At 45.9% G+C, this 25,451-nt stretch overlaps 10 protein-coding genes across 18 annotated transcripts; 5 read left to right on the forward strand and 5 right to left on the reverse strand.

Annotated features, from left to right (window-relative positions):
• Positions 1-15: 15 nt before the first annotated feature.
• Positions 16-8,833, reverse strand: LOC122622665 (facilitated trehalose transporter Tret1). 5 transcript variants are annotated; one of them, XM_043801297.1, is made up of 7 exons: positions 6,869-6,991; positions 5,420-5,674; positions 5,178-5,314; positions 4,538-4,740; positions 4,091-4,207; positions 765-2,138; positions 16-668 (listed from the first exon to the last, which is right to left on the reverse strand). In XM_043801297.1, exons 2-7 carry the CDS (start codon positions 5,467-5,469, stop codon positions 399-401), a joined length of 2,151 nt encoding a protein of 716 aa, XP_043657232.1. In that variant the 5' UTR covers positions 5,470-5,674; positions 6,869-6,991; the 3' UTR covers positions 16-398. The 5 variants fall into 5 exon arrangements, with proteins under 5 accessions (XP_043657232.1, XP_043657230.1, XP_043657231.1 ...); XM_043801295.1 differs by having other exon boundaries at positions 5,420-5,688; XM_043801296.1 differs by lacking the exons at positions 5,420-5,674; positions 6,869-6,991 and adding an exon at positions 8,693-8,833.
• On the forward strand, positions 2,756-3,816 carry LOC122622668 (venom allergen 3). Its single transcript, XM_043801303.1, has 3 exons — positions 2,756-2,912; positions 2,974-3,042; positions 3,104-3,816. Exons 1-3 carry the CDS (start codon positions 2,793-2,795, stop codon positions 3,728-3,730), a joined length of 816 nt encoding a protein of 271 aa, XP_043657238.1. The 5' UTR covers positions 2,756-2,792; the 3' UTR covers positions 3,731-3,816.
• Positions 8,834-9,081: 248 nt separating the features above from the next.
• On the forward strand, positions 9,082-10,473 carry LOC122622666 (MYG1 protein C27H6.8). The gene is made up of 3 exons (XM_043801301.1): positions 9,082-9,222; positions 9,289-9,598; positions 9,656-10,473. The coding sequence occupies exons 1-3, from the start codon at positions 9,198-9,200 to the stop codon at positions 10,395-10,397; spliced, it is 1,077 nt and encodes a 358-aa protein (XP_043657236.1). The 5' UTR covers positions 9,082-9,197; the 3' UTR covers positions 10,398-10,473.
• A 32-nt stretch (positions 10,474-10,505) lies between these two features.
• LOC122622669 (proteasome subunit beta type-3) lies at positions 10,506-11,337 on the reverse strand. The gene has a single exon (XM_043801304.1). The coding sequence runs from the start codon at positions 11,206-11,208 to the stop codon at positions 10,591-10,593; it is 618 nt and encodes a 205-aa protein (XP_043657239.1). The 5' UTR covers positions 11,209-11,337; the 3' UTR covers positions 10,506-10,590.
• Positions 11,338-11,612: 275 nt separating this feature from the next.
• Positions 11,613-13,224, forward strand: LOC122620409 (E3 ubiquitin-protein ligase Iruka). Its single transcript, XM_043797848.1, has one exon. It carries the CDS (start codon positions 11,864-11,866, stop codon positions 13,004-13,006), a length of 1,143 nt encoding a protein of 380 aa, XP_043653783.1. The 5' UTR covers positions 11,613-11,863; the 3' UTR covers positions 13,007-13,224.
• Positions 13,225-13,685: 461 nt separating this feature from the next.
• Positions 13,686-15,498, forward strand: LOC122622374. Its single transcript, XM_043800774.1, has 3 exons — positions 13,686-13,892; positions 13,974-14,165; positions 14,228-15,498. Exons 1-3 carry the CDS (start codon positions 13,842-13,844, stop codon positions 15,254-15,256), a joined length of 1,272 nt encoding a protein of 423 aa, XP_043656709.1. The 5' UTR covers positions 13,686-13,841; the 3' UTR covers positions 15,257-15,498.
• Positions 15,499-15,605: 107 nt separating this feature from the next.
• On the reverse strand, positions 15,606-20,218 carry LOC122622373 (E3 ubiquitin-protein ligase Kcmf1). 5 transcript variants are annotated; one of them, XM_043800773.1, is made up of 7 exons: positions 20,083-20,218; positions 18,629-18,812; positions 18,143-18,567; positions 17,346-17,606; positions 16,971-17,246; positions 16,660-16,901; positions 15,606-16,541 (listed from the first exon to the last, which is right to left on the reverse strand). In XM_043800773.1, the coding sequence occupies exons 2-7, from the start codon at positions 18,642-18,644 to the stop codon at positions 15,941-15,943; spliced, it is 1,821 nt and encodes a 606-aa protein (XP_043656708.1). In that variant the 5' UTR covers positions 18,645-18,812; positions 20,083-20,218; the 3' UTR covers positions 15,606-15,940. The 5 variants fall into 5 exon arrangements, with proteins under 5 accessions (XP_043656708.1, XP_043656704.1, XP_043656707.1 ...); XM_043800769.1 differs by having other exon boundaries at positions 16,660-16,904; XM_043800772.1 differs by lacking the exon at positions 20,083-20,218 and adding an exon at positions 19,575-19,593 and having other exon boundaries at positions 16,660-16,904.
• Positions 20,219-20,293: 75 nt separating this feature from the next.
• On the reverse strand, positions 20,294-20,689 carry LOC122622376 (splicing factor 3B subunit 5). The gene has a single exon (XM_043800776.1). It carries the CDS (start codon positions 20,591-20,593, stop codon positions 20,336-20,338), a length of 258 nt encoding a protein of 85 aa, XP_043656711.1. The 5' UTR covers positions 20,594-20,689; the 3' UTR covers positions 20,294-20,335.
• On the forward strand, positions 20,688-22,159 carry LOC122622375 (abasic site processing protein HMCES). The gene is made up of 3 exons (XM_043800775.1): positions 20,688-20,841; positions 20,891-21,590; positions 21,665-22,159. The coding sequence occupies exons 1-3, from the start codon at positions 20,822-20,824 to the stop codon at positions 22,079-22,081; spliced, it is 1,137 nt and encodes a 378-aa protein (XP_043656710.1). The 5' UTR covers positions 20,688-20,821; the 3' UTR covers positions 22,082-22,159.
• A 743-nt stretch (positions 22,160-22,902) lies between these two features.
• On the reverse strand, positions 22,903-25,334 carry LOC122622372 (aryl hydrocarbon receptor nuclear translocator homolog). Its single transcript, XM_043800767.1, has 2 exons — positions 25,190-25,334; positions 22,903-25,050 (listed from the first exon to the last, which is right to left on the reverse strand). Exon 2 carries the CDS (start codon positions 24,996-24,998, stop codon positions 23,067-23,069), a length of 1,932 nt encoding a protein of 643 aa, XP_043656702.1. The 5' UTR covers positions 24,999-25,050; positions 25,190-25,334; the 3' UTR covers positions 22,903-23,066.
• Between the last annotated feature and the right edge of the window lie 117 nt (positions 25,335-25,451).

Raw genomic sequence — 25,451 nt, forward strand, 5'->3', positions numbered from 1 at the left:
TTTAGTCCAGTTAGGGAATTTAAGCTTTACTCATTTATTTTCAATGAACTGAGCTTATCGTGTTTTGGTCATTTACCACTTTGCTCATTTCACTACTATTTCCGTCAGCTATGGTACAAAGTCTTTTATGATAAGTAACCCTTCTGGAGAAATGGTATCTATGTTATCCACGAACTTTTAAAGGTATTATTGATAAAGGTTGGTAGTGAATCAGTGCAAAGATACTGCTTTAACCTAGAAATAAAATAGGCGAATCCCATTTCGAATTAAACATGTTACATAAAAACCAGGTCGCATACATAAAACTAAATTGTTAAGTTTATTTCTCAGAAATATCACTGGAATGTTAAGCACTTTTAAATAATGTTTAGGTGATGACACAGTCCACATGCAGCTCCTCACAAATGTGTGGTGTTGCTCTCCTCGAAAGCCGGATTGGACATCCCAACTCCTGGTGTTCTTCCGTTTTGGGAGCGCGGCGTAAAGTCGCTCTGTTGCAAATGGATAATCTTTGCCTGTTGCTGCGATGTGATGGGCACTTGGAAGTTACCTTGCATATTAATGGTATTCCCGGGGAACTGTGCTTCGTCTTTGATGGGTAACTTGTTGCTGGGCTGCTTGCGAAGCAGATTCACATCGGATTTCTTGGAGAAATGAGCTTCGATTTCCTACAAAAAAATATATATATTTGTTCAAAAGTAAGATTATATTTTATATACTTTTCTAAGCCCCTAAGTAATTAAAATAGAAAATTGTATACTTACACCCAGTGTGCGGCCTTCAGTCTCTGGAAGCGTAAAGTACAGGACAATGGTGCCGAAGAAGGCCACACTGGCATAAAAAGCGAACGTTCCGGGCAGAGTTAAGGCACTCAGCATCACCAGGAAGAGTTTGTTTGCCAGGAAGCCAAAGATATAGCCCACACCACCGGCAAAACCCGATGCGGAATTACGAATCTCAGCCGGAAACACCTCGCCAATGAGAATCCACGGTAACATTCGTATACCCAGATGAGAGAAGAAGGCGGAGAGTAGTAGCAGGATGAGTGGCACCCAGACCAGGTAGTTGTGTTCTTGTTTGGGCACCACCAGCAGAAGTTCCTCCACAAGGGGTGGCTTCAGCGAAGTCGATGGTGGTGCCACGGATGAAGATGCTATGGGTTCCGCACTGCTCGATGACTCAGGCCACATGGTGGTGTCCATTGGTGCATCGGTGGTCATCATTCCATCCACCTCCCTCTTACTGCGATTATAGATTTCCTGATCGAAGATTGTAGTCGTTTCCATGTCGGGTAATTGGGTAGTAAAGCGCTCCGTTTCCTGCCTGATGGCCTGTTGTTCTGTCTCGAAGATCCTGGATATATTTTGCTGGGAAAGAATCCCCTCCTTGGGCACAATGGAGGAGGCATTAACCACCACGTTGTTGACGGTGAATCCAGGCACTTCACTCAAGAAATGGGCATAAGTGGCAGTGCCAAAGAAGCACAGACCGGTGCCCACCGTTGAAACCAGAACCAGAGGTCTCTTTCCGGTGAAGTGAATTAGGACAACGCCCAGGATGGTGGCCAGCATCTCAGCCACTCCCAGAAGAATTGTGGCGTGGTACTTGTTCATCGGAGCCTTGAGGGTGTGGAAAATCTGCACAGCATAGGTTTGCAGTGGGGTCTTTCCGGAAAAGTGACCCGTGAAAAAGGAGAACGAAACCAGTAGGAATGGCACCAGGAAGCTGCGTTTCCGCCACATCCTCAGCCGTTGACCCAGTGTTCGGCGTTGACCCGGCGGAGGAACTCCATCCGCCGACAGTTCGATGGCCTTCTGGGTGATCAGTTCATCATAGAGCTGATTGAACTCTGCCTCGATCATGTGCTCCGGAACCCAGCCACGTAGCCATTGCAGAGACTTCACGGCCTCCCGGAAACGCTGCTCCCGGATCAACCAAACCGGACTCTCGGGCACGAAGCACAGCATTATTATGGTGATCACCGGAAAGGCCGAGCTCACCGCCGCCACACTCCGCCAGTCCATCAGGGACCCCAGGATGAATTGTATGAAAACACCCGTGATGACACACGTTGTGCCCAAAGCGGACAATATGCCGCGGTATTTGGGCTCCGTAATTTCCGCCACATAGGTGAGCACCTGCAATAAATCAACAAGGTTAGTCGTTAGTGGAGTTCGTTTCTGTTTACTTCAAATGTGATTTACAAAGATTTATCTCACTTCAAACATCAAGTTAACCCGCCAAATGTCAGACAAATTATATAGTTCTATCGAAAAAAAGCTTTAAGAAGAAACACTAGATTTCAAAATTAATAAAAGTAAAAAGATACATTATATATCTTTCTTCTTACCAATTTCTTTTATTAATTACTTTGTTTATTAACATGTTGAGCTAGAGGGTTAATAGTTAAATATCAGCAGCTTGTGGCAATCTGAAGTGGCAAGTGGCAAGACAACCAAAGTTCTCAAGGAGTTTGGCCAAGGTGAACAATTGTGGCAAGAGAACTATGTGGGTCAGTGTATGCAGTCACGGAGACAATCGACAATTGACATAAACATACTGAACTTTGCAATCGCAGATGCTACTTAATGGCCATGTGTGATGAGCTTAGTTTTGGGGATAAAATGTGATCACATATCACCTCACAGCTTTAGTGAGTATTTGTTAGTTCCCACGAAAATCGACACAATGCGTGTAATCTTATAGTAATCTAAGCATACAAATTGCAATCATCCGCAGCAAATAGAATTCCATCATGAATAGCATCACTTTGAGTTTCGACACTGTGAAAGATGAAACTTTTGTGGTTTTTAATGATTGTAGCCGAACTGAAAAGACATACTTGCAATACTGTATTCCGAACTCGGTGGCCCACATATGTCCAGAAAATACACTACAACAACCCAGTAAAGGTAGGAAGTTCTCTCTGTGCATAAGGGGATTTTCTTATAAAAAATAACTCATAATTTAAAGCCACCCGATTACTGCAACTCCGCCATTTGTCCGCCAAACAAGAAGCACATCACCTGCGGCATAAAATTCGTGAGTAGCTGCATTGATCAACGCAGCAATCAGATAAATGTTTGCTTAAATGCCTTTTCAGTGGTCACCGAGATGCGGCAAAGACCACGAGGGCGTTAGGATGACCGATTATCGCACTGATATCGTGCGGAATGTGAACAGCTTCCGGAGGAAAGTGGAGAAAGGCCTGGGCCATCTCCCCAAAGCGGGCAAATTCAAGAACATCAAATGGGACGAGGAGCTGTCCTTGATGGCGATGCGGGTGTCCAATCAGTGCCACGAGCACTCCACCGCCCCCTGTGTGAATACGTTCCTCTACAAGGACGTGGGCGAGTCCTCAGATTTCGTTAAGATATCCAAAATATCCAAGGGCTTCAACGTGATCAGCTTCCTTAATATGTGGTTTAGCTACCACAAGATGATGAAGCGCAGCTATGTGAAAAGCTTTCCCGATGTTTCCCCGCAGGACCACCTAATGGTCTTCGCCAATCTGATCCACGAGAAGAACAAGAAGATCGGCTGCGGAATGCTCAAGTCCGGCAAGGGGCGCTACCTGACCTGCCTCTTCGATAAGAAAATCAAGCCGCACGAGCCGCTCTACTCCACTCGTCTGGGTCGCACCAATGTATCTGACTACTACTACGAAGACCAATCGCTAGAATTGAATAGTAGTAGCACAGCAGCAACTGTAGAGACCACTGACATTTGAATTAAATGTAACTTTGTTACTCTGATGCATTCATTTGATTAGCGTAGCACAATAAAAGCCAAAGTCAGCTGATATATTCTACAAAATATTTTTGTTTCCTTATCTGCAACGCGATAAAATCAACTACTTGTAAAGAGATTAGTCATAGTGTACAGCAATGATTCCAAATAATTTTGCGGTTACAACAGCTTGGCGTTAAAATTCGCAAGGTGTCGAGAAAAGTGATCCCCCTGTACGATGGGAAATATGCCAATGAATAGATAAACAAAGAGTTTTGGGGGGCAGTGGATATGGGCACTGCGTTCGCACGTGAGAGGTAAACACCTAGTACTACTAATCAGTGTGGTTGGATTCACTTACCGGCGCCTCCATTAATCCGCCACCGAGACCAGCCAAGCATAAAGCCGCATACAGGTGCTCCGTGCGCGTCGCAAAGTGAAACATCAGCCAGGCGGCCAGAATCGGCAGGTTGACAAACTGCAAAACGCAAAGGAAATGGGTGGGTGGGTGGTTGGTTAGTACGAATGGATCGGTTCGAGTGGATAAACATAATTGCATAAGCCCCACAAAGTCACGCAGCTCGATTCCAGTTCAGTGTGCCAGTGATGCGATCCGATCGCTGCGATCGGTAATCGGAGAAGCACCTGATGAGCCGCAGATGATTGCGGTTGCAATTTGTATCTTTTCAGGTGTGTGCCAAAAAAAATTACACCCTTCGCTAGGGCTAAAATTGGTCAATTTGGCTAACACTTGAAGTACGGATCATTAATAGCTTGGCTTTTCATATCCCCAATTTATTTGTCTAACCTGCATGGCCCTCCGTTTGCCCAGCGGCTGCGTTAAGAGTCCAGAGAAGAGGCATCCCAGTGGCACACATATCAGGTTAATGGAACTGAACCAAGAGATCTCGTCCTTGTTGAGGACTATGTCGCCACTGGTCTCGCTGCGTCCCTCGCCTCCCTGAATGGCGGGTATCACGATCGTGGGGAAGCCCAAGGTCATGCCATATCCTTAAAAAAAACACGAACAGGTGTGGTTTCGATATAGCAATCAAAATGAATTGAGTTATACTATTGATTCCGTGTTAGGGGAGTGAAATCGAAGTTTAAAAGCTAAGCCAAAGTCAAGAATTGTTAATTATACAGCAGCAATGTTTGGAAGTTAAGAGAACAGAGTTAGGTAGGCTTCATTAATATTGTTTTATTTCTTACTTTGATTTAGTGTTGAGCTGCTATCTCAACAGCAAAATAATGAATGTTCTAAGCAAAAAAGGTTTGTTAATGTTCGTTTAATTACTGGCAGTTTCGTTTAATCACTGACTTTAATTTTGATAAATAGCCATGAATAGAATGCAAGCTATTTACGAGGATATAAAACCAATCAGCTGTGGCTTCCTGAATTTCTTTCCCCTGGGAATCTGGGTAGCTGGAAGGTGTGTGTTATTTACCGAATAGCAATATGTTCTTAATACTAACAGCTAAAAACTGTGGGAGGGCGCGTCGGAAGTTGCTGACTTCCACGTCGGCGGTCGCAATACGTCCGCCGTTGCTGTTTTGCATAAACAATGGTCGATCGTTCAGCGAGCTGCAATGGAAAAGTGTGTTTTTGCATTCGATTAGTTTCAGCTGGCCATTAACTACGGTTTATTGCTTGAGCGGGAACTCTGTAGTGCATATTATGCGTTTTTACCCGTTTTTCTCAGCTGTTGCGCCAGCTGTGGCAGCCTTGCCATTGGACATCACTGCGTATACTTGATGCGCGGCGTATACTTAATGCACTTTTCTGTTTGCTCAAGTGGCTGCTGGCTGGTGGCTGCTAGTCTTTGCCTTGTGCGCAAGGTTTTTGTATACCGATCAAACTGTGGCTCTTTTCACTTAGTTGGCAATCATTTGGCCATCGTTATTGACAATTATCATTATTTATCGATGGTTTCGTCGGAGAGTGCTAAGTGGCAAAACCTTTCAAAGTCACAGACAAACAAAAAATCTTATAATTGGACATTTATTGGTCTTCTTGTTTCGGCCGCTTTCTTTCGGCTTACTTATTATGCGATTGGGAGTGCTGAAGTTTTTGACACAATTGAATGTTACGTGTTTATATGTACGCTATTCGAAAATAATTTCTTTTCATACTCTAACGCGGAGCATTTTCACATTGTGGAAGGGTAAAGCTATGTAGGCACTTTAAATATATTTAAATAGTCACAATAATTTAATTCCACTTCAGATATGCAAAAGAGAAATCTCTTAGCACATATTAAGCAAATATAAACGATTTATTGGACATTCGCATGCAATTTATGCATATGAGCAAAGTGAACCGAAGTTTTGAAGCAGCCAAAACAAAAAGAAGAGCCGAGCCTTGAGCATGGAAACCAGCTCATCCGAGGTGCATAGGGTTCGAGATGAGGTTGAGTGGTACGAGGTTGTCTATGGGATTCGGAATAAATCGAATTTTGGTCACGGGACCCAGCGAAACCGGTTGAAACTATCTTTTCAAGATGAGCCGAAAGACGTCTATACCGCCGACACACCGTTTAATGTGGCGCACCCCAACTGTCTGCTGCCGAAAATGTTAACGCTTATTTTCACTTATTTTCTGCCATTCTTGTTTACATTCGTGCATTAAAAGAAATTTTTAAATTTTCGACATGATATTTCAGTACTTCGTCTTTACTTTGTTTGCTCGAAATGAATTTTTTGCAATGTGGCTCTATATTCAAGGCATTGCAAATAAATAATTAACGCGGTTCTTGCATCACGTATCTCTTATTTGCAATTGTCTTCTTGAGCCCAAGACAAATATCATGGTCGGCCAGCTGTTGCAAAATGGACTCCCTCATTAATGCCAATATGTCAGCGGTTAATGGCCAAGATACGGCGGCCGAAACTGCAAACTTCTGGCTAAATAAGGGTTATAACAGCGATGTCGGCCAAGATTGCGTGCGACGGAAACAACTCGCTGCCGAAGCTGAAGCACTGCACATAATCGATGTCACATATAATATACGCAAGTGGGACATTTATCAAGATATCCCCAAAGTTATAATCGGAGTGTTGAACTTTCGAATGCGGTTTTTTGCCCGAATTTCCAACTGGTTTTAATCAGCGGCAAAAAGGGTCTGTGACGAAGTTGTACCGTGAGTAAGTAAGGTGTAAAATATAAAGACTTTTTTGTATATTTTTGGCTCGAAACCGATTTGCTGGAGGACTTAACGCTAAGACCAGAACGCGTCGCGCGGTCAAAACAAACTGAAACCGAAACCGAAGCCGAGCGCGAATCTTTGTCCCGTTACAACAAAGCTTTCCATTAAGCTGAGCTTACAAGACGGAGCTCAGCAAACGAAATGCGACGAAAGCTCGCTTGGCATTTGTGCCATTTGGAATGTAGGCAAGCAAAAGCAATTTGGTAACCAATTCGGCGGCTAGAAAACAAAACAAAACCCCCAAATTCCCCTAAAATGTTATTCAATGAGCGGGAGATCAATTGAGCCGCGCTGACAAACCGGTTTGTTGTATTGTATTTAACTAATCATTGCCCGGGTACTAAATCTTCCCACTAAATCAGCATCGAATCGATTTGGCATTCATAAAAAAAACGCATTCATTTCTTTCTGAATACGAATGAATTCTGTGTCGTACACATGTAGGTTCAGCTCCAGCATTCCGGTTCGAGTTCACGAATATACCCACAAAGCCGTATTCTATATAACGTACGATGCAACTACGAACAGGAAAAGGTAAATTCTCGCCATAGTTAAATGACAGTTGCATAAACCCGACACACTTGAATGGAACGTCAAGCGGCTTTGATCTCTCGCCTCTATAAATACAGTAAAGCTACTTAAGTTCACTTAAGCTCAAATAAATAAGTCTTTGCAGCGTCTGCCATTGTGATTTTGCACATCAGAAAACTCACAAACGAGAGTAATGTAATTTATTAATAGTGGCAAATTTATTGGATACAAAATCATCACCTCCCCATTTAGTAATATCTTTTTTAAGTGCTCCAGTTAATTGCTTTCAACGTTTTTTTAACACGTACTCACATATTTGTTGTATTAAGCAATTTATTTGAAAAAAAGACGGCGCTAATATAAGTTAAATGGGCGTATACGTAACGAGAGTCACCAACCAAATGTTACCCTGTAACTGCTATGAGCATATTCACCTATTCATATTATAGAACTGATAACATAATATCACAAATCTGAAACACAGCAATTTACTTGGTTTCAGTACCACACGTGGCACAATAAACCTTTGAGTTTCAGTTTGGTGTTTGCCTGTGGAATTTGCTTATTTGTTCAGGGGCGTGAAAATATAATTACTTGTGTAATTGTGAAAACAAGCGCATTTTTCGCACAGTGGCAATGAACTTCTAACGTTATCTCTATGATAAGCTTAATTGCAAGAAGCTGAGGTCGAAACGAGTCCAGATTCTGATAAGCGTGTCTGCATCGATTAGTACCACAATAAACCCTGTTATATTTTTGATTTGCCCGAGTGACGTCGACGTCGGGGCAAATTGCACTTTAATTCGAGCTGAATTTCGCATTTCAATGGGAGATGTGCTTTTTCAAACGAGTTTTGTTTACCCAGGTACTTCCTTTTCCACTCAATTTCCGAGCTTAGCATCTTTTCGAAGGTCGTGGGATGCTGAAAACGGGAAAAATGCCTGTGCAACAATTTAAACTTTACGTTTTGTGTGCGCTCATACACGTGATCATTGTTGTCGGCAGTGATTTATGTTTTTTACGCACACACAGACGGTTTGCCTACTATTTGGGTTTTAATTATTGTTCGTCAGTTTCAGCTCACAATTAACGGAAATGTGAAATTTAAATAACTTAAGGCATCAGCCGATTATATAAGCAATACCACGCAGTGGGTCAGCAATGTATTTTTAAACTTTCCGATTCCCGTGCACTTTTTAATGATCTTTCTAACTAATCACTCTTACATTGCGGGTACTTGCCGACTTATATTTCGGCGCAAACGGGCTTCTGCCATTCTGGAAAATCCTTGTACTTAGTAAATTTTATCCAATGTATCCATGCGTGGGTCTAGAGCTACAAAGGTTTACTGAAATTTCCAGCCCATAATTTTCTACTAAACAGTCCGAAAATTGAAGTGGTCCCTATAAGTTGTTGTTTTACAAATTAGCAAACGGTTGCTAATTTATTGGATCAGCAAAAACGCCCATGCATTCGAGTGGTGAGAGGCGAAGTTCTCTGTTGTTTGTTGGTACAGATTTCACAGGATTGTTATGTATTTGACATATAAAACTTAAATAAGATTTGTCTAAAAAACGTATTTAAATAAAATGTTGTTATTTGTTTGCGGTTTTAAAAAACCGTTGTCAGTGCTGCCACACTGCAGGTTTTATTTTTAAGTCGACTGCGCTGCCATATCAAGTGATAAAAACGTGTGCTATCGATTGTCAGCAGAAGAAAAGTCTGTCGCTAATGTTCCGATTGTTACCGCGTTTTCGTAAGTTCTTAGGAAGAATCCGAAATTAATTGCAATATCTGAGCTTAACTGGACGTTTTGAAACAGGAACACTATCTATAATGTCTGGAGGTACCCCACCAAAACGCTCTCCCCTTTGGATCGGCACCCACAGCGGGACTTTTCACTGCGATGAGGTGGTCGCATGTTTTATGCTCAAGCAATTGGAGGAGTATAAAAACGCAGAGATTTTCCGCAGTCGGGACGACAAAGCTTTGCAGGAGAAGTGCGACATAATAGTGGACGTGGGCGGCGTTTATGATCATGCCAATAAGTTGTACGATCACCACCAACAAACCTTCAAGGAAACTTTTAGTTCAGTTCGCCCAGAAGTAAGCGAAGATTTCAACGTTATCAGGTAAATTTGCGGCTTTAGTTTAAACGAAACCATAAAATCCAATGTTATCTTCTCCAGGCTAAGCAGTGCTGGACTGGTTTACAGTCACTATGGGGAGCGTGTCATACAGAGCATTTTGCAGCGTGAAAGGGGAATTAAACTCTCACCGGAGAATCTGCAACTGGCTTTCATTCAGATCTATAGGAATTTTATCAACGAACTGGACGCAATTGATAATGGAGTGCCCATGTTCGAGGGCGCCGAGCCTATATACAAGATTTCCACCCATCTATCCGCACGCATTGGCAAGCTGAATCCCTCCTGGCAGGAAACTGGCGTGGACATCGATGACCGATTCAGACAGGCGATGGATACTGCCGGTCGGGAGTTAGTGCACAACGTTGTGGAGGTGTGCTGTTCCTGGATTGCAGCCCGTGATCACGTACGAGAGGCGCTGAACAACGCCAAAAGCGTCCATCCAACCGGCGAGGTTCTTGTGCTAAAGAATTTCTGCCCCTGGAAGTCTCATTTGGCAGATCTCGAAAAGGAGTACAAAGTGGAGGGTGTGCCCAAGCTGGTCGTCTTCAACGACGGCAGCAGTTGGCGAGTGGCCGGAGTTCCACTGACGCCTGGCAGCTTTCAGGGTCGCAAATTCCTGCCTACCCCTTGGCGGGGATTGAGGGACGATGAACTAAGCCAAAAGGCGGGCATCAAAGATCTCATATTTGTCCATCACAGCGGATTCATTGGCGGGGCAAAGACCGAGGATGCTGCCATGTTGTTGGCCAAGAAGTCCATCGAGTGGACAGAAGAGCAATAATGTAATACAACAACTATAATGTAATAATACAGCGAAATAACAATTGTTAAATAGAACGCATTTGTATCTAAAGTTATATATGAACGTTTTATAGAAAAGAACTACGCATATGTTGTACCTAAACAAATTTTATTTGTATGTGTATTTCGGTTAATGTTGTATACAAAATCACCAATGAAACTCCTAACATCGTCTAGTCCATGCGGGTCTTCAGTGTGCGCTCCGTGATCTTGTCCTTCTCGATAATGTAGACGGTGGCGCCCCAACCGCTCATGGCGTCGCGATCGAAGGCGTTAACAATGGACTGTGCGATGACCTCGAATAGCTGGTCCGGCTCCAGATCGGGTTTCCACAGGGTTTCGCACATGCCATACAGTTGCTCCGCACAGGTGCCGGCCACCACAAAATCGTCGGGTGCGTTGGGGCAGCCGATCAGGTCCATGTTGCAGATAAAAGGCTCCATGGTTTTGGGATCCAGGCCTGCAACGACCGGCTCAATAAAGTATGGGCCAAAGCGGTGCTCGTACAGGAAGCTGGACATCATGGCCGAGAAGGGCTTCGGGCACATTTCGCGGTTTTCGCGTGTCTCGTACAGATTCTTGCGGAACATCAGGCGATCGCGAACAGTCAGGATGTCCGTTTGCAGGCCAGTGAGTCCAAGGAACATCCGTGGGCCGATGTGAAACACCTTCTTGAAGTCCGTGGAGATCGTCTGAGCCTGAATGCCGAATCGGTGATCTGTGGCGATGGCCACGCAGTCCTTGCCGCGCATGGCCACAACACATCCTCCGTTGTAGGCTAAAATCGACATGGTGGCGGTGCTGTTGGCTCAGCTCAATTTAATCAGCAGGAAAATAGAAATTTTGCAAAATGCTAAACGCCGCCTGGGATGATGACTTTTTGTTTCTGCACTGCGTTGCCAGACTACGAGTGTGAAATGGGCTAATATTGACTGGCTGCATAGGAGTGAGGTGGCAACGCCTGCTAAAGAGATTTCAAATCGAATCGCATATTTTGTAGCTAGTATTTTTAATCGGTTAAACATAAGTAAAATCGAAACCGTTTTTAAAATGCAAAAATAACCCAGCGAGTGTTAAAGCGTATATCCACTATCATTAAGATCCTTTTTAAGTAATAATACAACCAAATGTCACTATTTTTCATGTCAATACTAGCTATTTGGCTTTCAGTGTGACCAAACCGCGCCAACCTGCTGGATTTATTCTCTTCTGCGGCAAAGGCCACTTTGTGAAGGCCCTTATTTATAGAAAAATTAAATTCTATTCCTTAAACTCCCAATTGTTCCGACCAAACCCAATGACCGGGTGAAGCTAGGTGCGTGTACCTTGTCCTCCTCTTGTCAAAGCAACGTCTACAGCCGTGAGCAGCCAACATCATCAGAAGGCGACAATCTTGCACAATCGTCAGCGGAGCCGTTGCCAAGAAAATAAAGGACCTCCCGCAGGATGGCAGAAGCTATGGTGGTGGAGGACCGCCCCGCGGAGACCAAGCGATTCTTCTGCCACATGTGCAACGTGGAGATCAACATTCCCAACTCGGACTTCACCTGCCCGCTGTGCGCCAACGGTTTCGTGGAGGAGCTGCCGGCAAATGCACCGGAGATGGGTTCGTCGGCGGCTGGAGCATCCGGCAGTGCCAGATCCGGAAGCAGCGGTAGTGGCTCTTCTGGCTCACACGACACCCTGAGCAGGGGCAGCTCCTCGGGCGGATCTCACGTGAATGTTGAGTCGCTGCGTAACGATATTGTGTCGCTTCTGAACATGCGAAATGTGCCCAATTTGGAGATCACCATCGAGCCAAACAGACGGCACAGCAATGTGCTGCATCTAGGCGGCTTCGCCGGTCCCTCGGGTAGTGACTCTGCTCGCGGTCTGACCGCCGGCGGACGAGTTCGTCCGGCCAATTTGGACCGACTGGACAATGTGCTCTTTGATTTTCTGCAGAGCCTGCCACTGGCCGGCGCCACAGCTGAAATAGTAACTGGACCCGGTGGCGGAGGAGTCGGCGGCGGCGGCAATTCGCACATGTTCTTCATGGGCAACCCGGGAGATTATGCGTGGGGCCGCGAGGGACTAGATACCATTGTCACCCAAATGCTCAACCAAATGGAGACTTCAGGACCGCCGCCGTTGTCGGCCCAGCGTATTAACGAGATACCCAATGTGCAGATCAGTGCCGAGGAGGTGAACCGCAAGATCCAGTGCTCCATATGCTGGGATGACTTCAAAATTGACGAGACGGTACGCAAGCTGCCCTGTTCGCATCTGTATCACGAGAACTGCATCGTGCCATGGCTTAACCTGCACAGCACCTGTCCCATCTGCCGCAAGTCACTGGCAGACGATGGGAGCGATGCGGACGACGAATTTGTCATGCTCGATGGCTTTGGCCCAGAGATGGCGGCCGATGGCAGCAATTCCGCCAGGATCTCGGCCAGCACCGCCACCGGAACGGACAATCCCTCGCCGGCCAATAACACTAGCCAGGCCACGGCGGAAGGTGGCCGAGCACGTCCGGATGCTAATCCCGCCCAGGCAGCACGCAACAACATCTTTACCTTTGACGACGACAACATGTTTCTGGACTAGCTGGTAGAGCGATGCTAAATCGAAGTAAAGCGATGATCGATTGATATTCAAAATTAAGCCAAATATTGGCCGCGGCTTTAGAAGTATAGCCCTAAAACATAATTAAACATATATATTTATAATAGTTTCTCCTCACGCTTAATTTTGTTGTTGTTCAAAATAACGATTTGTAATAAACAAAACGGGACGTACGATTCCGTTGGCTCTGCAAAAATCAACTACTGTTGATCGTAGTTGCTTATATTTTTATGTAATGGAACTTGTATTGTAATATGCTTGTCACTTATACATATTTACATAATGTAAATAGGCCCTGACTCAGTGCTTGCCTCAAGAAATTCCTTTTACTTAATTATTTTAATTACCTTCTTTCGATTTAAAAGCGTGCATAAAAAGTAAAAGTAAATCGAAAATATGTAATACTGTTGTCTGTGAAATACTTTCTAAAATAAACATTTTTGATTGTAGTTTAGATAAAAGAACTTATTATTTATCAATTTTATTAATCAACAAGAAACACGTTTTATGTTCTTGTTTTTAAAAACATATACTTAAAAATCATAAATATTTTTGAAGCATTTGTTTTATTTTATTTTTTCTTTGTCTCCTTTTCTTGTCTGATCCTGGTTGAGAACTTGGATAAGCTCTAAAGGAAACTTATTGGCTTGTGCGGTCTGGTCATACTATTCCGTGCAGCATATGTTCCCTACAAGGTGGCAGCTCCGTCAAATTGTTTAAATTCCTATTTGACTTAAATCGCGACTTAACCGTTTAAGAACTGCGCCAAAATGCGTAAAGTCGATTGAAGTGAAGAATATAAATCCAAGACCGAAGAATGAATACTACACGCGAAGGAAATAACGATTTTGTGGTTCTCACAGACGTGGTATATCCTGCAAACTAACTAATTTCTATTGTGGAAGCGTTTGGCAGTTCCTAACTTTTGTTTATTTACATAACTGCGTAGGTACGCAAGCAATACGTGCTATATTTGGAGCGCCAGCTGCAGGAGAATGTTTGCGCCTGGGCCAACCAATCCCGTAATCGCCACAAACCCACTGCCTGGGCTTGCATTCCCGCGAGCTTGGAGCAACTGGAGGACAAGGCGAAAAAGGCTTGCATGGCTGCACAGATCTACCAAAGAGCCATGGTCAAAACGGTACAAAAATATGAGAAACATACATATAATGAGCCATGTTTATCAAAGTTGTATACCTACAGATAGCTGCGGTACGTAGGAACACCCAGGAGTGTCGTTTGACCAACATTATATTTGAGCAAATGCAGCTTGAAGCTGGAGAGGATGTTGTGCCCATAAAAACTGACCGCCTACTGGTGGATAAGGCCACACAAACAACTGACATACAAGCCCAAAATGGCCACGATTCTCCTACGGAGGAGTGTGATGATGGGAGCTATGAGCTGCGTAGAAAAATCGATATGTTTCAGGCTAGTCTCGAACTGTCGCAAGTTCAGCAAGAAACTCCCTGTCCACGCTGTCGTAGTAAAATTAGAACTCCTGAGCACAAGCCCCTTGCCAGGCAAGGATCACCGTACTCCGAAACCGAAGACGTTGTGGCCCAGGAGCTGGCTATGCTGTTTGGCGACGAGCCCACTGATCTCAATCATATATTCGGCATCGAACCAACTGCTGTTACTGACGATCCGCAGATCTCGGCCATACTAAAGGAAATAGCGAACGCGGAACTGCCTGAAAAAAATGAAGACCCGCCCACATCTCCAACTGCCACACCTCCAACTGGGCATCACAGCGAAGTGGATCTTCGCCTGAGTCGCTGGCCTTGCGAACTCTACGCACAGAGAAGGCGGCTCAATGCCTGTTTGGTTCGCTTACTGGAAGCGGATTGGCGCTGTGAGGACCGCTTGAGATATAAGTTTCACCTGTTTTTTGGCGAAGACAGCGATGATGAGTTCGTCAACCAGTTATCCAGCCCGTCAATTGATCTAGTGGACGAAGTACTGCTGGCAAGCTGCGTGCTTCGTATACGCCCATGGATTGTACGACATTTGATGTCTCCTCTGGCGGAGGGCCTTATCGCCAATCGATTTCTGTTCAAGAAGCTTGCCAAGATGCTGGCGCACTCCATTGTCATGGTCAATCCATATTGCACGGAGCAGGAGATCAAGCAGGCCGTGGAGCACTTGTTCTGTCTTAGACCTAGAGGAGTCCAAAGCGCGTATGATCTGGACAACCTGCCACCCTTGGACGTCTCAAAATTTGAAGTTTAAGGACAGCCTATGGATTTCCGTTTTAAAATATTCATATACATAGATATGTAGATGCAAAAAACTATGACCCTCAGGATAATAATAGTGTTTACGAATGATTCTAAGCAATGCGAAAGGGGTTTTCAATTGAACTTACATCGAATTTAGCGAGAGCAATATGGATTATATACTTTAGTTTGATACTCAAATAGAAAACTCTGTAAAGTGTATGTTTTATAAATGAAAGCTTCCATATCCATACGATATATGTTGTGTGTCGAATAAAGCCAAAGCACAGTCTACGTTTTGTGGTTTCTTTAAATTATAATTAATTCAATGATTACAATAATTTTTCTTGCTGCACATCCTCTCATCTTTTTATAATTATATAAATTTTAATATATTTAATAAACGATACATAATATAGTTTTCCTTTTTGACGAAATTGCTGCGGCGGTTGCGTCAGCAACTGCTTAAGACGATTCGGATTCCTCCAGAGCAGCAGCTATCCCCCATTCCGGTTGTTACTTTAACGGCTGTGTTGGTTCTAGTTCCATCTGTTGTTGTTTCGGTTTCTGCTTCTTTTGCTGTTGCGGTGTTTCGTGGTGGTGACGACAGATTTGTTGTGGCTGCTGCAGCTACATTGGGTGTGGTTGCTGTTACTGTTGTTGTTGATGCAATTTGTGGTGATCATCATCTGCGGCACTACCTAGTGTCGGGAATTTGATTTGTGTTTGCCGCCGTCGCTGCATTCGCATTCTGTTTGTATTTTTGCTGAGACGCCGCCGGATTACCCGTGGACTGCTGCTGCTGCTGTGGCTGCTGCGAGCCCGTGGCCATCTCTCCTGGCGGCGGACGTCCGCTGCGCCTCTCGATGCCTCTATCAGCTGTTGGCTTAGTGCCAGCTCCACTAGCACCCCCACCTGGGGCTGCAGTTGCTCCTGCTCCCCCCAATCCTCCGCCCACTCCACCGATTCCTCCGCCTCCTGTACCGCTCGTTTGTGTTGTGTTTGCCTTTTTGTTTTTATAGCGATACTCGTCGCAAACAAAGTCCTCTGGCGAGGTTTGTTGCATTTGATTCACCTGTCGCACCATCGCCGGCTGTGGCTGTTGCTGCTGCTGCTCCACATCGGCATTGTTGTTCAACAGCGTTTCCGCTTGCGCCTCGGCCTCGGCATCCTCTTGCTGCTGCTGCTGTTGCCCCTTATTTACATTATCACTCTTGGCCAGGCTCTCGTCGGAGGCATTTAAATCCAGTGCCTCGGTGCAGAGCATCGATAGCATCAGCGACTGCACAAACATGGAGCTAAAAGTAAATGCATTAAGGTTAGTGGTCAATGGTAAATGGTATACATTGTGGTTCCAGGAAAATAACAAAATTTCTAAATAAATAGGTTGTTATTTAGCCATATGGAAAAACTCACCGATCTGCTCGCATACTCTCCACGATCGCCCATTCGGCCTCGGTGAAGGTGGGCTGCATGAATTGGGCCAGCAAGAGTGACTCGCCAGCTGCCGCACCACCCTGACCTCCTGCCTGTCCAGCTCCACCGGCTCCAGCTCCCACACCGGATGAACCAGCTCCACCGTTGCCGTTGGACGTTCCGCCGACGCCCACGCTGATGCCCAGGACATTGTTGGCTGCACTGCTGCTCGTTCCGATCGCCTGCTGAACAAGACATGGGGGATTAGTGGACATTTGACTCAAGATATGCTGGCCAACGGGATGAACTACTTCTCTGGCATTGAGGCTGTTGGCGGCCAGACTCGACTGAGTCTGCGAATGATTGCTGGCCGATGTCGAGAAGCTTGCTGTCACCGGCCACTCGGTGGTGCGCAGGTTGGGCGGAGCAGTGGCCCCGCTGCCGCCGCCACTGCCGCTTCCAACTGCGCCACTGCCTCCACTGCCGCCCGCTCCACCGCTGATCACCTCGGCCATGGCGGCATTCGAGTTCGATGTTGAGACTATGGGATGCGCACGCCTTGGCAGCCGATCGATTTGGCGCGATGCCTAAAATAATGCAAGCGCAAAACCAAAACATCGAAAGTCGCAATTTCCTTATACACACAAATATAATGGATAATATGTGGTGAGAGGACTCTCCCTTACCGTCACCTGCTGGCGATCCAACTGCATCTGCATCTGTAGCTGCTGCAGCTGAGATGTGGGCGGTCCGCCCCTCCGCACGCCGGAAAGCTGCGACAATAGTTCCGCGATGGGATCCACCGATTCCCGTCCCGAAGGCGACAAGGCTGACAGACCGCTAGACGAACTGAAGTGCATGTTGGACCGACGTGTCCGTGGTCCACCGAGGGTGCGTCCTGGGATGCGACGCACTCCACCGCCATGACGGATGGCCGAGGGCTCGTCGTATTGTCTACAGGTTAAGGCAACCAATCGGTGGGATTTTTACATTTAAACTTATTAGTAGCTGAAATTTTGGTACAAAAATGCCTTCAGCTGCATCGCAAATTTTTCAAGGCTTTTCTAATTTGCTCGTTACAGGCTAGTCAATAAAATTTAAGACTGTTTATTACGACAATAAAATCAGTCGAAATAAATAAACGGTATATCGTGTTCAAAACCAAACTAAACCGAATTGAACTGCTTGTTATACGAAACATCAGATAAAATAAACTACACTTGCGCAAATGATCTAATAATATGACTAATAGAGCATTGCGAGTGCTCTGCATTTTTATGGTGTTATATTTTGATTTTTGAGCATAATTTACGTGCGAAAGCTAGATTTTTACATCAAATGTTTTAAAATGCTAATTCGGAATAGTGCTCTGATTGCCTAGCCAGACGGCATTTTTAAAAATACTAAGAACAAGCCTTTTATATGGATGCAGTTGGGCATTATAGTGTTGCAGTGTTTGATGCGTCTGTTTGAAAAAGGATATCAGAAAGGAAATCAGCTCGCGCGGTCCCTGGCGATGCTCCAGGGTGAGGTGACCGGCAAAGTCATCTGTGACTAGATTCGGCTCGCCGCCCGGCAGACCGGCACAGACCGGACAGACCACCTCCAGGCTGGTCTCCGTGTGCTCGGCGGAGACGTGCTCCAGCAGGGTGGCGTCGCTGAAGCCCATCTTCTTGCAGTAGGGACAGGTGAAGCTCTGCGGCTGGTCGGAGGCTAGCATCTCGCCGCCGAAATACAGCTCGATATCGGAGCGGGTAAGGATGCACTGCATGGGATGCTCGACCAAATGGCGCGTGGAGGTGACGCCATCCTCGTAGCAATCGGCACACAGGTCGTAGTCATAGCAGATCAAGCACTTGTAGCGCCGTCCGTTGAAGTTGCTCTTGAGACATGAATCGCAGCTGACACCTGGATTGTGGATTAAGTGGGTAAGTTGTTATCAGGGTATCCGGGTGATCTAAGGACTCACCTTCATGTCGACTCATTATTCGGCAGCGGCAGTAGGCTTGGCTTCAACTTCCAAGCGATCAGGAGAGCGTCTCCCGCTTAAGATTGAATTGCTTTTAACTTCGAGCTATGTTCTGGTTTTATGTGGTTTCCTTGCGGGCTTCGGATTCGGAGGATTCCAGGTATTGAATTTTGATTTAGAGGATCTAAAAGAAAGCAGTAGCAGCTATTATACATCTGTTGTTCGACACCTCACAATATAAAGCTAAAGTAAAGCGAATTCCAGTATTGGGATTAACGGAAACTGAAATTCCAGTGTAAACATTGCAGGAAGAAGGACATGGCATTTTCTTCTTTTGTTTTCCCTGCGCTTTCTTAGTTCTCTTCTTTTGTATTGCCCACGATTACGGTTCTTTCATTTCGCCATTCCGTTCGCCTTGCAAAAGGCGGTGGTGAGAGGCACACAAAAAGAGAGGGGCTCCCTGCACTCGCCCCCCGCCACAACCCCCTTCAATGAGGCAACGAATTATTCAATACAATCGAACGCCAGCCATCGAAAAATTACACTTAACACTGCGACGTCCGCGGGGTGTCGAGGGGTTAATTGCGATTTTCCCCGCAGTCGCGATTCCGCTGCACAGTAAACATTTATTTTTAACTTTTTCGGTTTCGCGAAAATTTTCAACTCGACGATGTCGTGGGCTTTTTGTGCACCCGCCTCTGTCCCCTCGCCCAAACCCTCATCTCCTGGCCCTGCTCCCGAAAAGCAAAGCGCAGATATGCGCGGGTGTTGCCGTATTTACTGACGGGCTCCCGTTAGCAAATGCTGATATTTAATGCTTATTATTATTACAGCGATTGTTTATAAACATTTGCAGCCACTTCACACACACGGGGAAATATGCAGACTTTTCGTGTTAATCATGCCATGAGCACTCAGTTGGTGAATTACGCTTTTTCTCACGCACATCTGGCAACGCCGCCAGCCATGGCACAGTGACGGCCGTCCAGATAGACACGGTGCTCTTTTTGGTAAAAAGAGCTTTTGCAAGAACTTTGGGCAGACAGGCTGATTTGGGCAGCTGGGAAATAACAGTAGGTCTGTTTTAGTTTGTCACTATTTATATGCTAATGCGTCGTCTGTATCTTGCTTTTGTTTTTCGGCACATTATTCATCGGCGCGCAATTTTCGTGCACTCATCTCGACATACACACAAGCACTTTGCGCTGGTGTGCTATGTGTCTATGTGCAGACATCAATATGTGTATTCTGTTCTACGCAATTGCAAATTGCGCCTGGGATCTGATCTCTTTTGTTCGCCGCGATTTTTCGCACAAGATGCTCCGCTCACGACGTGTTATTGTTGTTGTGGGTGCTGCTGTATTGCAGTTTTACCGTTTTGTTTCACACCGATTTCGTTGTGGATTTAGTGGATTATTGATTTGTTTTATTTTGGGGATAACACAACAACGTACTTTACTTTGGTGCGGCATTGGCTTTTTTACGGTAACTTTATGACACTAGCCCTCGAAAATGAACAATTGAAACGAAAATAAGTTATATTATATCGAGAGAAAAGCTTTTCCTGACCTGCAGTGCGACCGTTTGCTGTTTGAGCACAAAATACCGAATGTCGATACTACCACTGTTGATATTTATCCGACAATCCACCCCTGGAAAATTCCCTTTTCTTTTCAATTATTTTCTTTATTATAAAAATTGTTTATTTTAATCCTCTAGCTTTTCTGGTGGCGGTCCACATGGCTGCAGCATTCGCTCCATCAGATTGAAGCGCACTCGTGCCTTCGATTCATTTTCCGCTATGGCAAAGTAGTTAAGAATATCGTAGTGACCCATGTAGCTGGCCAAGGAGTCGCGATGTTGATTCGTTAGCCACTCGAACTTGGTGGTATCCGCGTGACCTGTTCCAATGTACTTGCTCTGCAGATGCTCCAGCTGGCTGTGGATGTTGTAGCGTTCACCCATTTTCCTTACGTTATTTTAGTATTAGCCGAAAAAATAGTACAAGTGAAGTGCGATATTTTGTTATTTGTGGCTCAGTGTGCCCAGAATGTGAGTAGGTTGGTGTTTTCAGTACGCCTGTTACTTTGGTATTTTAGTTCACTGGCGGCAACATTGGTATTTAAATTATTGCTTAATATTTGTTTACATTCTGCATTCGTCAATTAACTTAAATAAGTTATTTGTTGAGCAATGTGTGGACGCACCTGCTTGTAAGTACTTAAATATGGATTTGTGAAATTCCATTAAACGCCGCTTTAGAACTCTAGACCCTGATCAGGTAATTTGTGCCTGTAAATATCCTAAGAAAACTACTATAAAGGAGCCCGATTGCAAAGAGAAAGATTATTTCAAGGATGAGAAGGGATCGGAAATGGAGACTCCCGAGTGGCGGGCGGAGTTCAACCTGGGAAGACGCTACCAGGCCTCCTATAACATTGCGCCCACCGATATAACGCCGGTGATCCTGTCCGCAGCTCATTTCTCAGACGCCGAGGATCAGAAGTGCGCCCGCGTTGTAATGCCCATGATGTGGGGCATGATTCCCTTCTGGCACAAGGGTGACTACCGGCGGCATGGGCTTACCACCAACAATTGCCGGCTGGAGCACCTGATGGACTCCAAGCTGTATCGAGGTCCCTTCAAGCGCGGACAGCGCTGTGTAGTTATTTGCGAAGGATTCTATGAGTGGCAGACGGCTGGACCAGCGAAGAAACCTTCGGAGCGAGAGGCTTACCTGGTATTCGTACCACAGGCGGAAGATGTGAAGATCTACGACAAGAGTACGTGGTCGCCGCAGGATGTGAAGCTTTTGCGAATGGCTGGACTTTTTGACGTCTGGGAGGATGAAAGTGGCGACAAGATGTATAGCTACAGTATTATTACCTTCCAGTCCAGCAAAATCATGTCCTGGATGCACTATCGCATGCCAGCGATCTTGGAAACCGAGCAGCAGATGAATGTGAGTACAGGAACTGCCCCATTTGCCAGCCTTACTTAATCCAAGTGCTATTTGCCTATGTTCGCATCTTCTAGGATTGGTTGGACTTTAAGCGAGTAAGCGACACCGAAGCCTTGGCTACATTGCGTCCTGCTACCGAACTGCAGTGGCATCGAGTGACCAAGCTGGTAAACAACTCGCGAAACAAAAGTGAGGAATGCAACAAACCGATCGAATTGGCGGCAAAGCCCGTGAAGCCACCGATGAACAAAACGATGATGTCTTGGCTGAATGTCCGTAAGAAGCGGGAAGAACAGATCAAAGCAGAACAGAGTGACGCCAGTGATGGGGAGAATGAGGACAAAGAAGGTATAACCAAACGACGGACCTCCGCTGACAATTCACCTGTTGACAGTCTCGCCAAGCGACCTAGATTCAGGGACTTTAAGAATGAAGCTCTTGAGCGGAGCGGCGGCAGCAGCGATAGTGAGGTAAAATCGGCCGATAGATAAACCTCAGCAGTAAATAAACTTCCATAGTTGTAGTACATTAAGTTTATTTTCATTAAAAACCAAAATTTTTATTCTCAATACCCAAAGTTTTAAGCATTATCATCGTTGTGGTTGCTTACTTACAAATGTTGGGACTTAGCGACTAAAAAGTTGTTTAGAATTTGTTCTCTCGAAGTGAGCTTAACTAACTAATGTAATGTTTGAACTTGACGTAATTAAATGGTCTTATTTGAGTGAGTGCGATTTCATTTTGAGCGCCACTGTATTGAGCTTGGAAGTTTTCGTTGTCGCGGCATAAAATGCAATTAAAACAATGAAAAGCTGCACATTAAGCATGTGTACATATACGTAGAGCATATATTGTTTGCTTCTTTGCGTCTACTTCTGATTGCATTGGCGAAAAATGAGCAAAAATTAATGGGAAATGGTGTCAATGTTGTTCGCGGGAAAAGCGTGGAAATGGTGCACTTGCTGTGTTGCTTACAATTATCAATTTGTGGTATATTAAGCTATGAATTTTATATTTATATATTTATACGTTGCATGAACTTTGAAATGCTCAATGACAAATACAAATGAATACTCTGCACACAGCGTGTCACTCATGAACTTAATCCTATAGAATCGATGAGAAAGTTTAGAATTCATAGGCTTTATAGCGGTGTAAACACATTGCCTTTAGTTACGAACAATCGTAAGGCCTTAATTGTAAATACTTTTGCACGGCCAATGAGCGGGTTAAGTGGGAGCGGGTTGGGCTAATGGAAACGGGAGGTGGAAGTGAAGACGTAGCACACAAAAATAAAGATATCTGAATCGTGTACGTGACTACCGCTATGTACTTAAAATGCTATTTACGAGATTACAATTTGCATGCGTTTGGCTGAATTATTTCAACAATGTAAGATGGATTGCACTTGAGAAGTGGTTAAGAGAGACACAGATTAATTGGGGGTAGTGGGAATCGAAAGAAATGGTGTGGGGATTACTCAAACGGCGTGCTGAACATGTTGATATTCAGATCCTCAAACGTGGTCGGCGTGTGATCCAACATCTGCAGCATATCTGAGAACTCCTGACCCTGCGGCTGTCCTGCTCCTGCCGGTCCTCCAGGATGAGCGTGTGGATGGTGCGGATGCGCCGTTGGGTGCGGCGGATGCGGATGACCTCCAGCCTGCTGCCAGTCCCACATTCCCGGTGCATTGGGAGGCGGTGGTGGACCCGGCTGATATGCACCTGGCTGCGCTTGCTGGCGATTTCCGTTCCCGGCACTCAATTGGGTATAGGTTGGACCACTCGGCGACCTGGCCGGACTCGTCTGCTGGTACTGATAGCCTTCGGTAACGGGCTGCTGCTGCTGTTGTTGCTGGGGACGCAGTGCTGCCCAGGCATTTGGTGCCACCGGCGTGGGCGAGGTGCCAGACTTGGGTATCTTAGCCAACGGCGATGGTCCTCCAGCACTGTACGGCGAGTGCGTGGTGTCGTAGGTATATCCGACAGGCGTGGTTTGCGCCGATCCTGGCCGTTGCTGTTGTTGCTGCTGCTGCTGTTGAGGCGTAGGTGCCTGCATGGCCAGCATGTGCGTCTGGTACATGCCATCATTCGTGGCACTGCCCACTGGAGTAAGCTCGCGGCGCGCATAGTCCACTCCCGGGGCAGCCTGAACGTAAACATGTTGCTCCTGCTGCTGTTGTTGTTGTTGCACTTGCTCGGGCGTATGGGCAGCCGCAGCATCCAGTGGAGCACCGTGCATGGTCTTGCCAGAACTGTTGGTGCACACTATGTATTCCACTTCGTCGGTGTATGGATTCAGAAAGGCATAAGCCTGTGTGCGGAGCCAGACGTATTCCGAATTCTTAGCTCTGGCTCTGTACAACAGCGAGAACATCTGTCCCTTTTGCTTAAGCACCTGGTCGAAGCTTTCCTTCATGTGGCTCTGGTCCTCGGGATGAAAGAAATCGTAGCAGATCTTCCCCAGAAGCTCAGTAGGCGTATATCCCAATATGTTAAGAACACGCTGATCCACAAACGTAAACTTGCCATCCATCGCGTGACGTGTGATGAACTCGCTCTGATTGTTCGATCCACTCATATCGTTAGCCGCCGTAGAGGTGACCTGCAGACGACCGATGGCCACCAGGCAGCAGTGCGAGCTCATATCGTCGACATCGCGCTCCATGTGCATGTTGGGGAACATATCGGTGGGCGGCCAGTTCTTGATATAACCCGTGCAGTGCACCACGGCGTAGTTGGTGCCATCCCTTGAAGGTCCGAGGGAGTTTCGTTGTTTGAGACGATTCAAGTGCCCAGAGACCATGGACTCCGGGTTTACATTGCCCACCCGCATGCGGCAGATGAATCCACGACGAGCACCCATGCTCAAACGCATGCTGGACTGGTGACCCTCCTTTTTCACAGTTCCCGATTTAAGGTCCAGGATGCGGCCGGCATTTTGCGACTCCTGGGTGGATAGTTGCTCGCGTATTTTCTCGCGATCATCGGGATGAATGTGCTCATACAGGCTAGTGCCGTACCAATCGCTTTGGGTGTAGTTCAGCACGGGAGTTACCGAATCCGATACATAGATCACCCGTCCGGAATCACAGGATACCACAAACAAGAAACCATCGGCCGCCTCCAGGATAAGGTGCTTCAGCTCCTGGTCGGTTAGGAAAGAGGGTTTGTAGGTGCCATCGCTGCTGGTGTTGCCGGTGCCACGCAGTGCCTTCATGTGGGCCACTGCCATGCGGAGTATGGTGAGCTTGTCCGGTTTGCGGGCCAGGGCACTGCAGGTGGGCACCATGTCCGAGAGTTCCGTGATGTAGGCGGTCATCTTGTTGCGGCGACGTCGTTCGATCTCGCAGTGGTTCTCGCGGCTCGCGAACCGCTCCTTGTCCTGTATGTTCGCCTCATCCATGCTTGGAATGCGTAATTAGAAAACGTTCGTCGTAATTTGGGTCGCCTGTGCTCTGTGGAAAAAGGTTCGTGGAATTGAAAGAGGGGTGGGGTAGGGGTAGGAGTTAGTATTTTGTCTACGTCGTGTGTGTGTGTACACTTGCTGGCTGGTCAGAAAGCTGATTTCCCTCGCTTTTCTACCCTTCTACTCACAAGTGGGGGGTGTGGAGAGGTACTTGGTTTATCCAGGCACTTTTATTCGGCTGCTCTTATGCGCTTTTACCATTAATTCTGTACTTTTCTTCTACACTACACGATAAAATCTCTGTTTACTGCGCGAAGTGTGACCGTAGTAAGAATTCACTAATTTACCACTGCAATGTATAGCACTTCGATAACACTGCGCTAGGTGGCAGCACAGGTACATTGAATAAGCCCAAGTGGCATTACTGCAAATTAGACCGTTAAATTTAAA

The sequence above is a fragment of the Drosophila teissieri genome, chromosome 3R (genome assembly GCF_016746235.2).
Source record: "Drosophila teissieri strain GT53w chromosome 3R, Prin_Dtei_1.1, whole genome shotgun sequence".
Taxonomy (NCBI): Eukaryota; Metazoa; Arthropoda; class Insecta; order Diptera; family Drosophilidae; genus Drosophila; species Drosophila teissieri.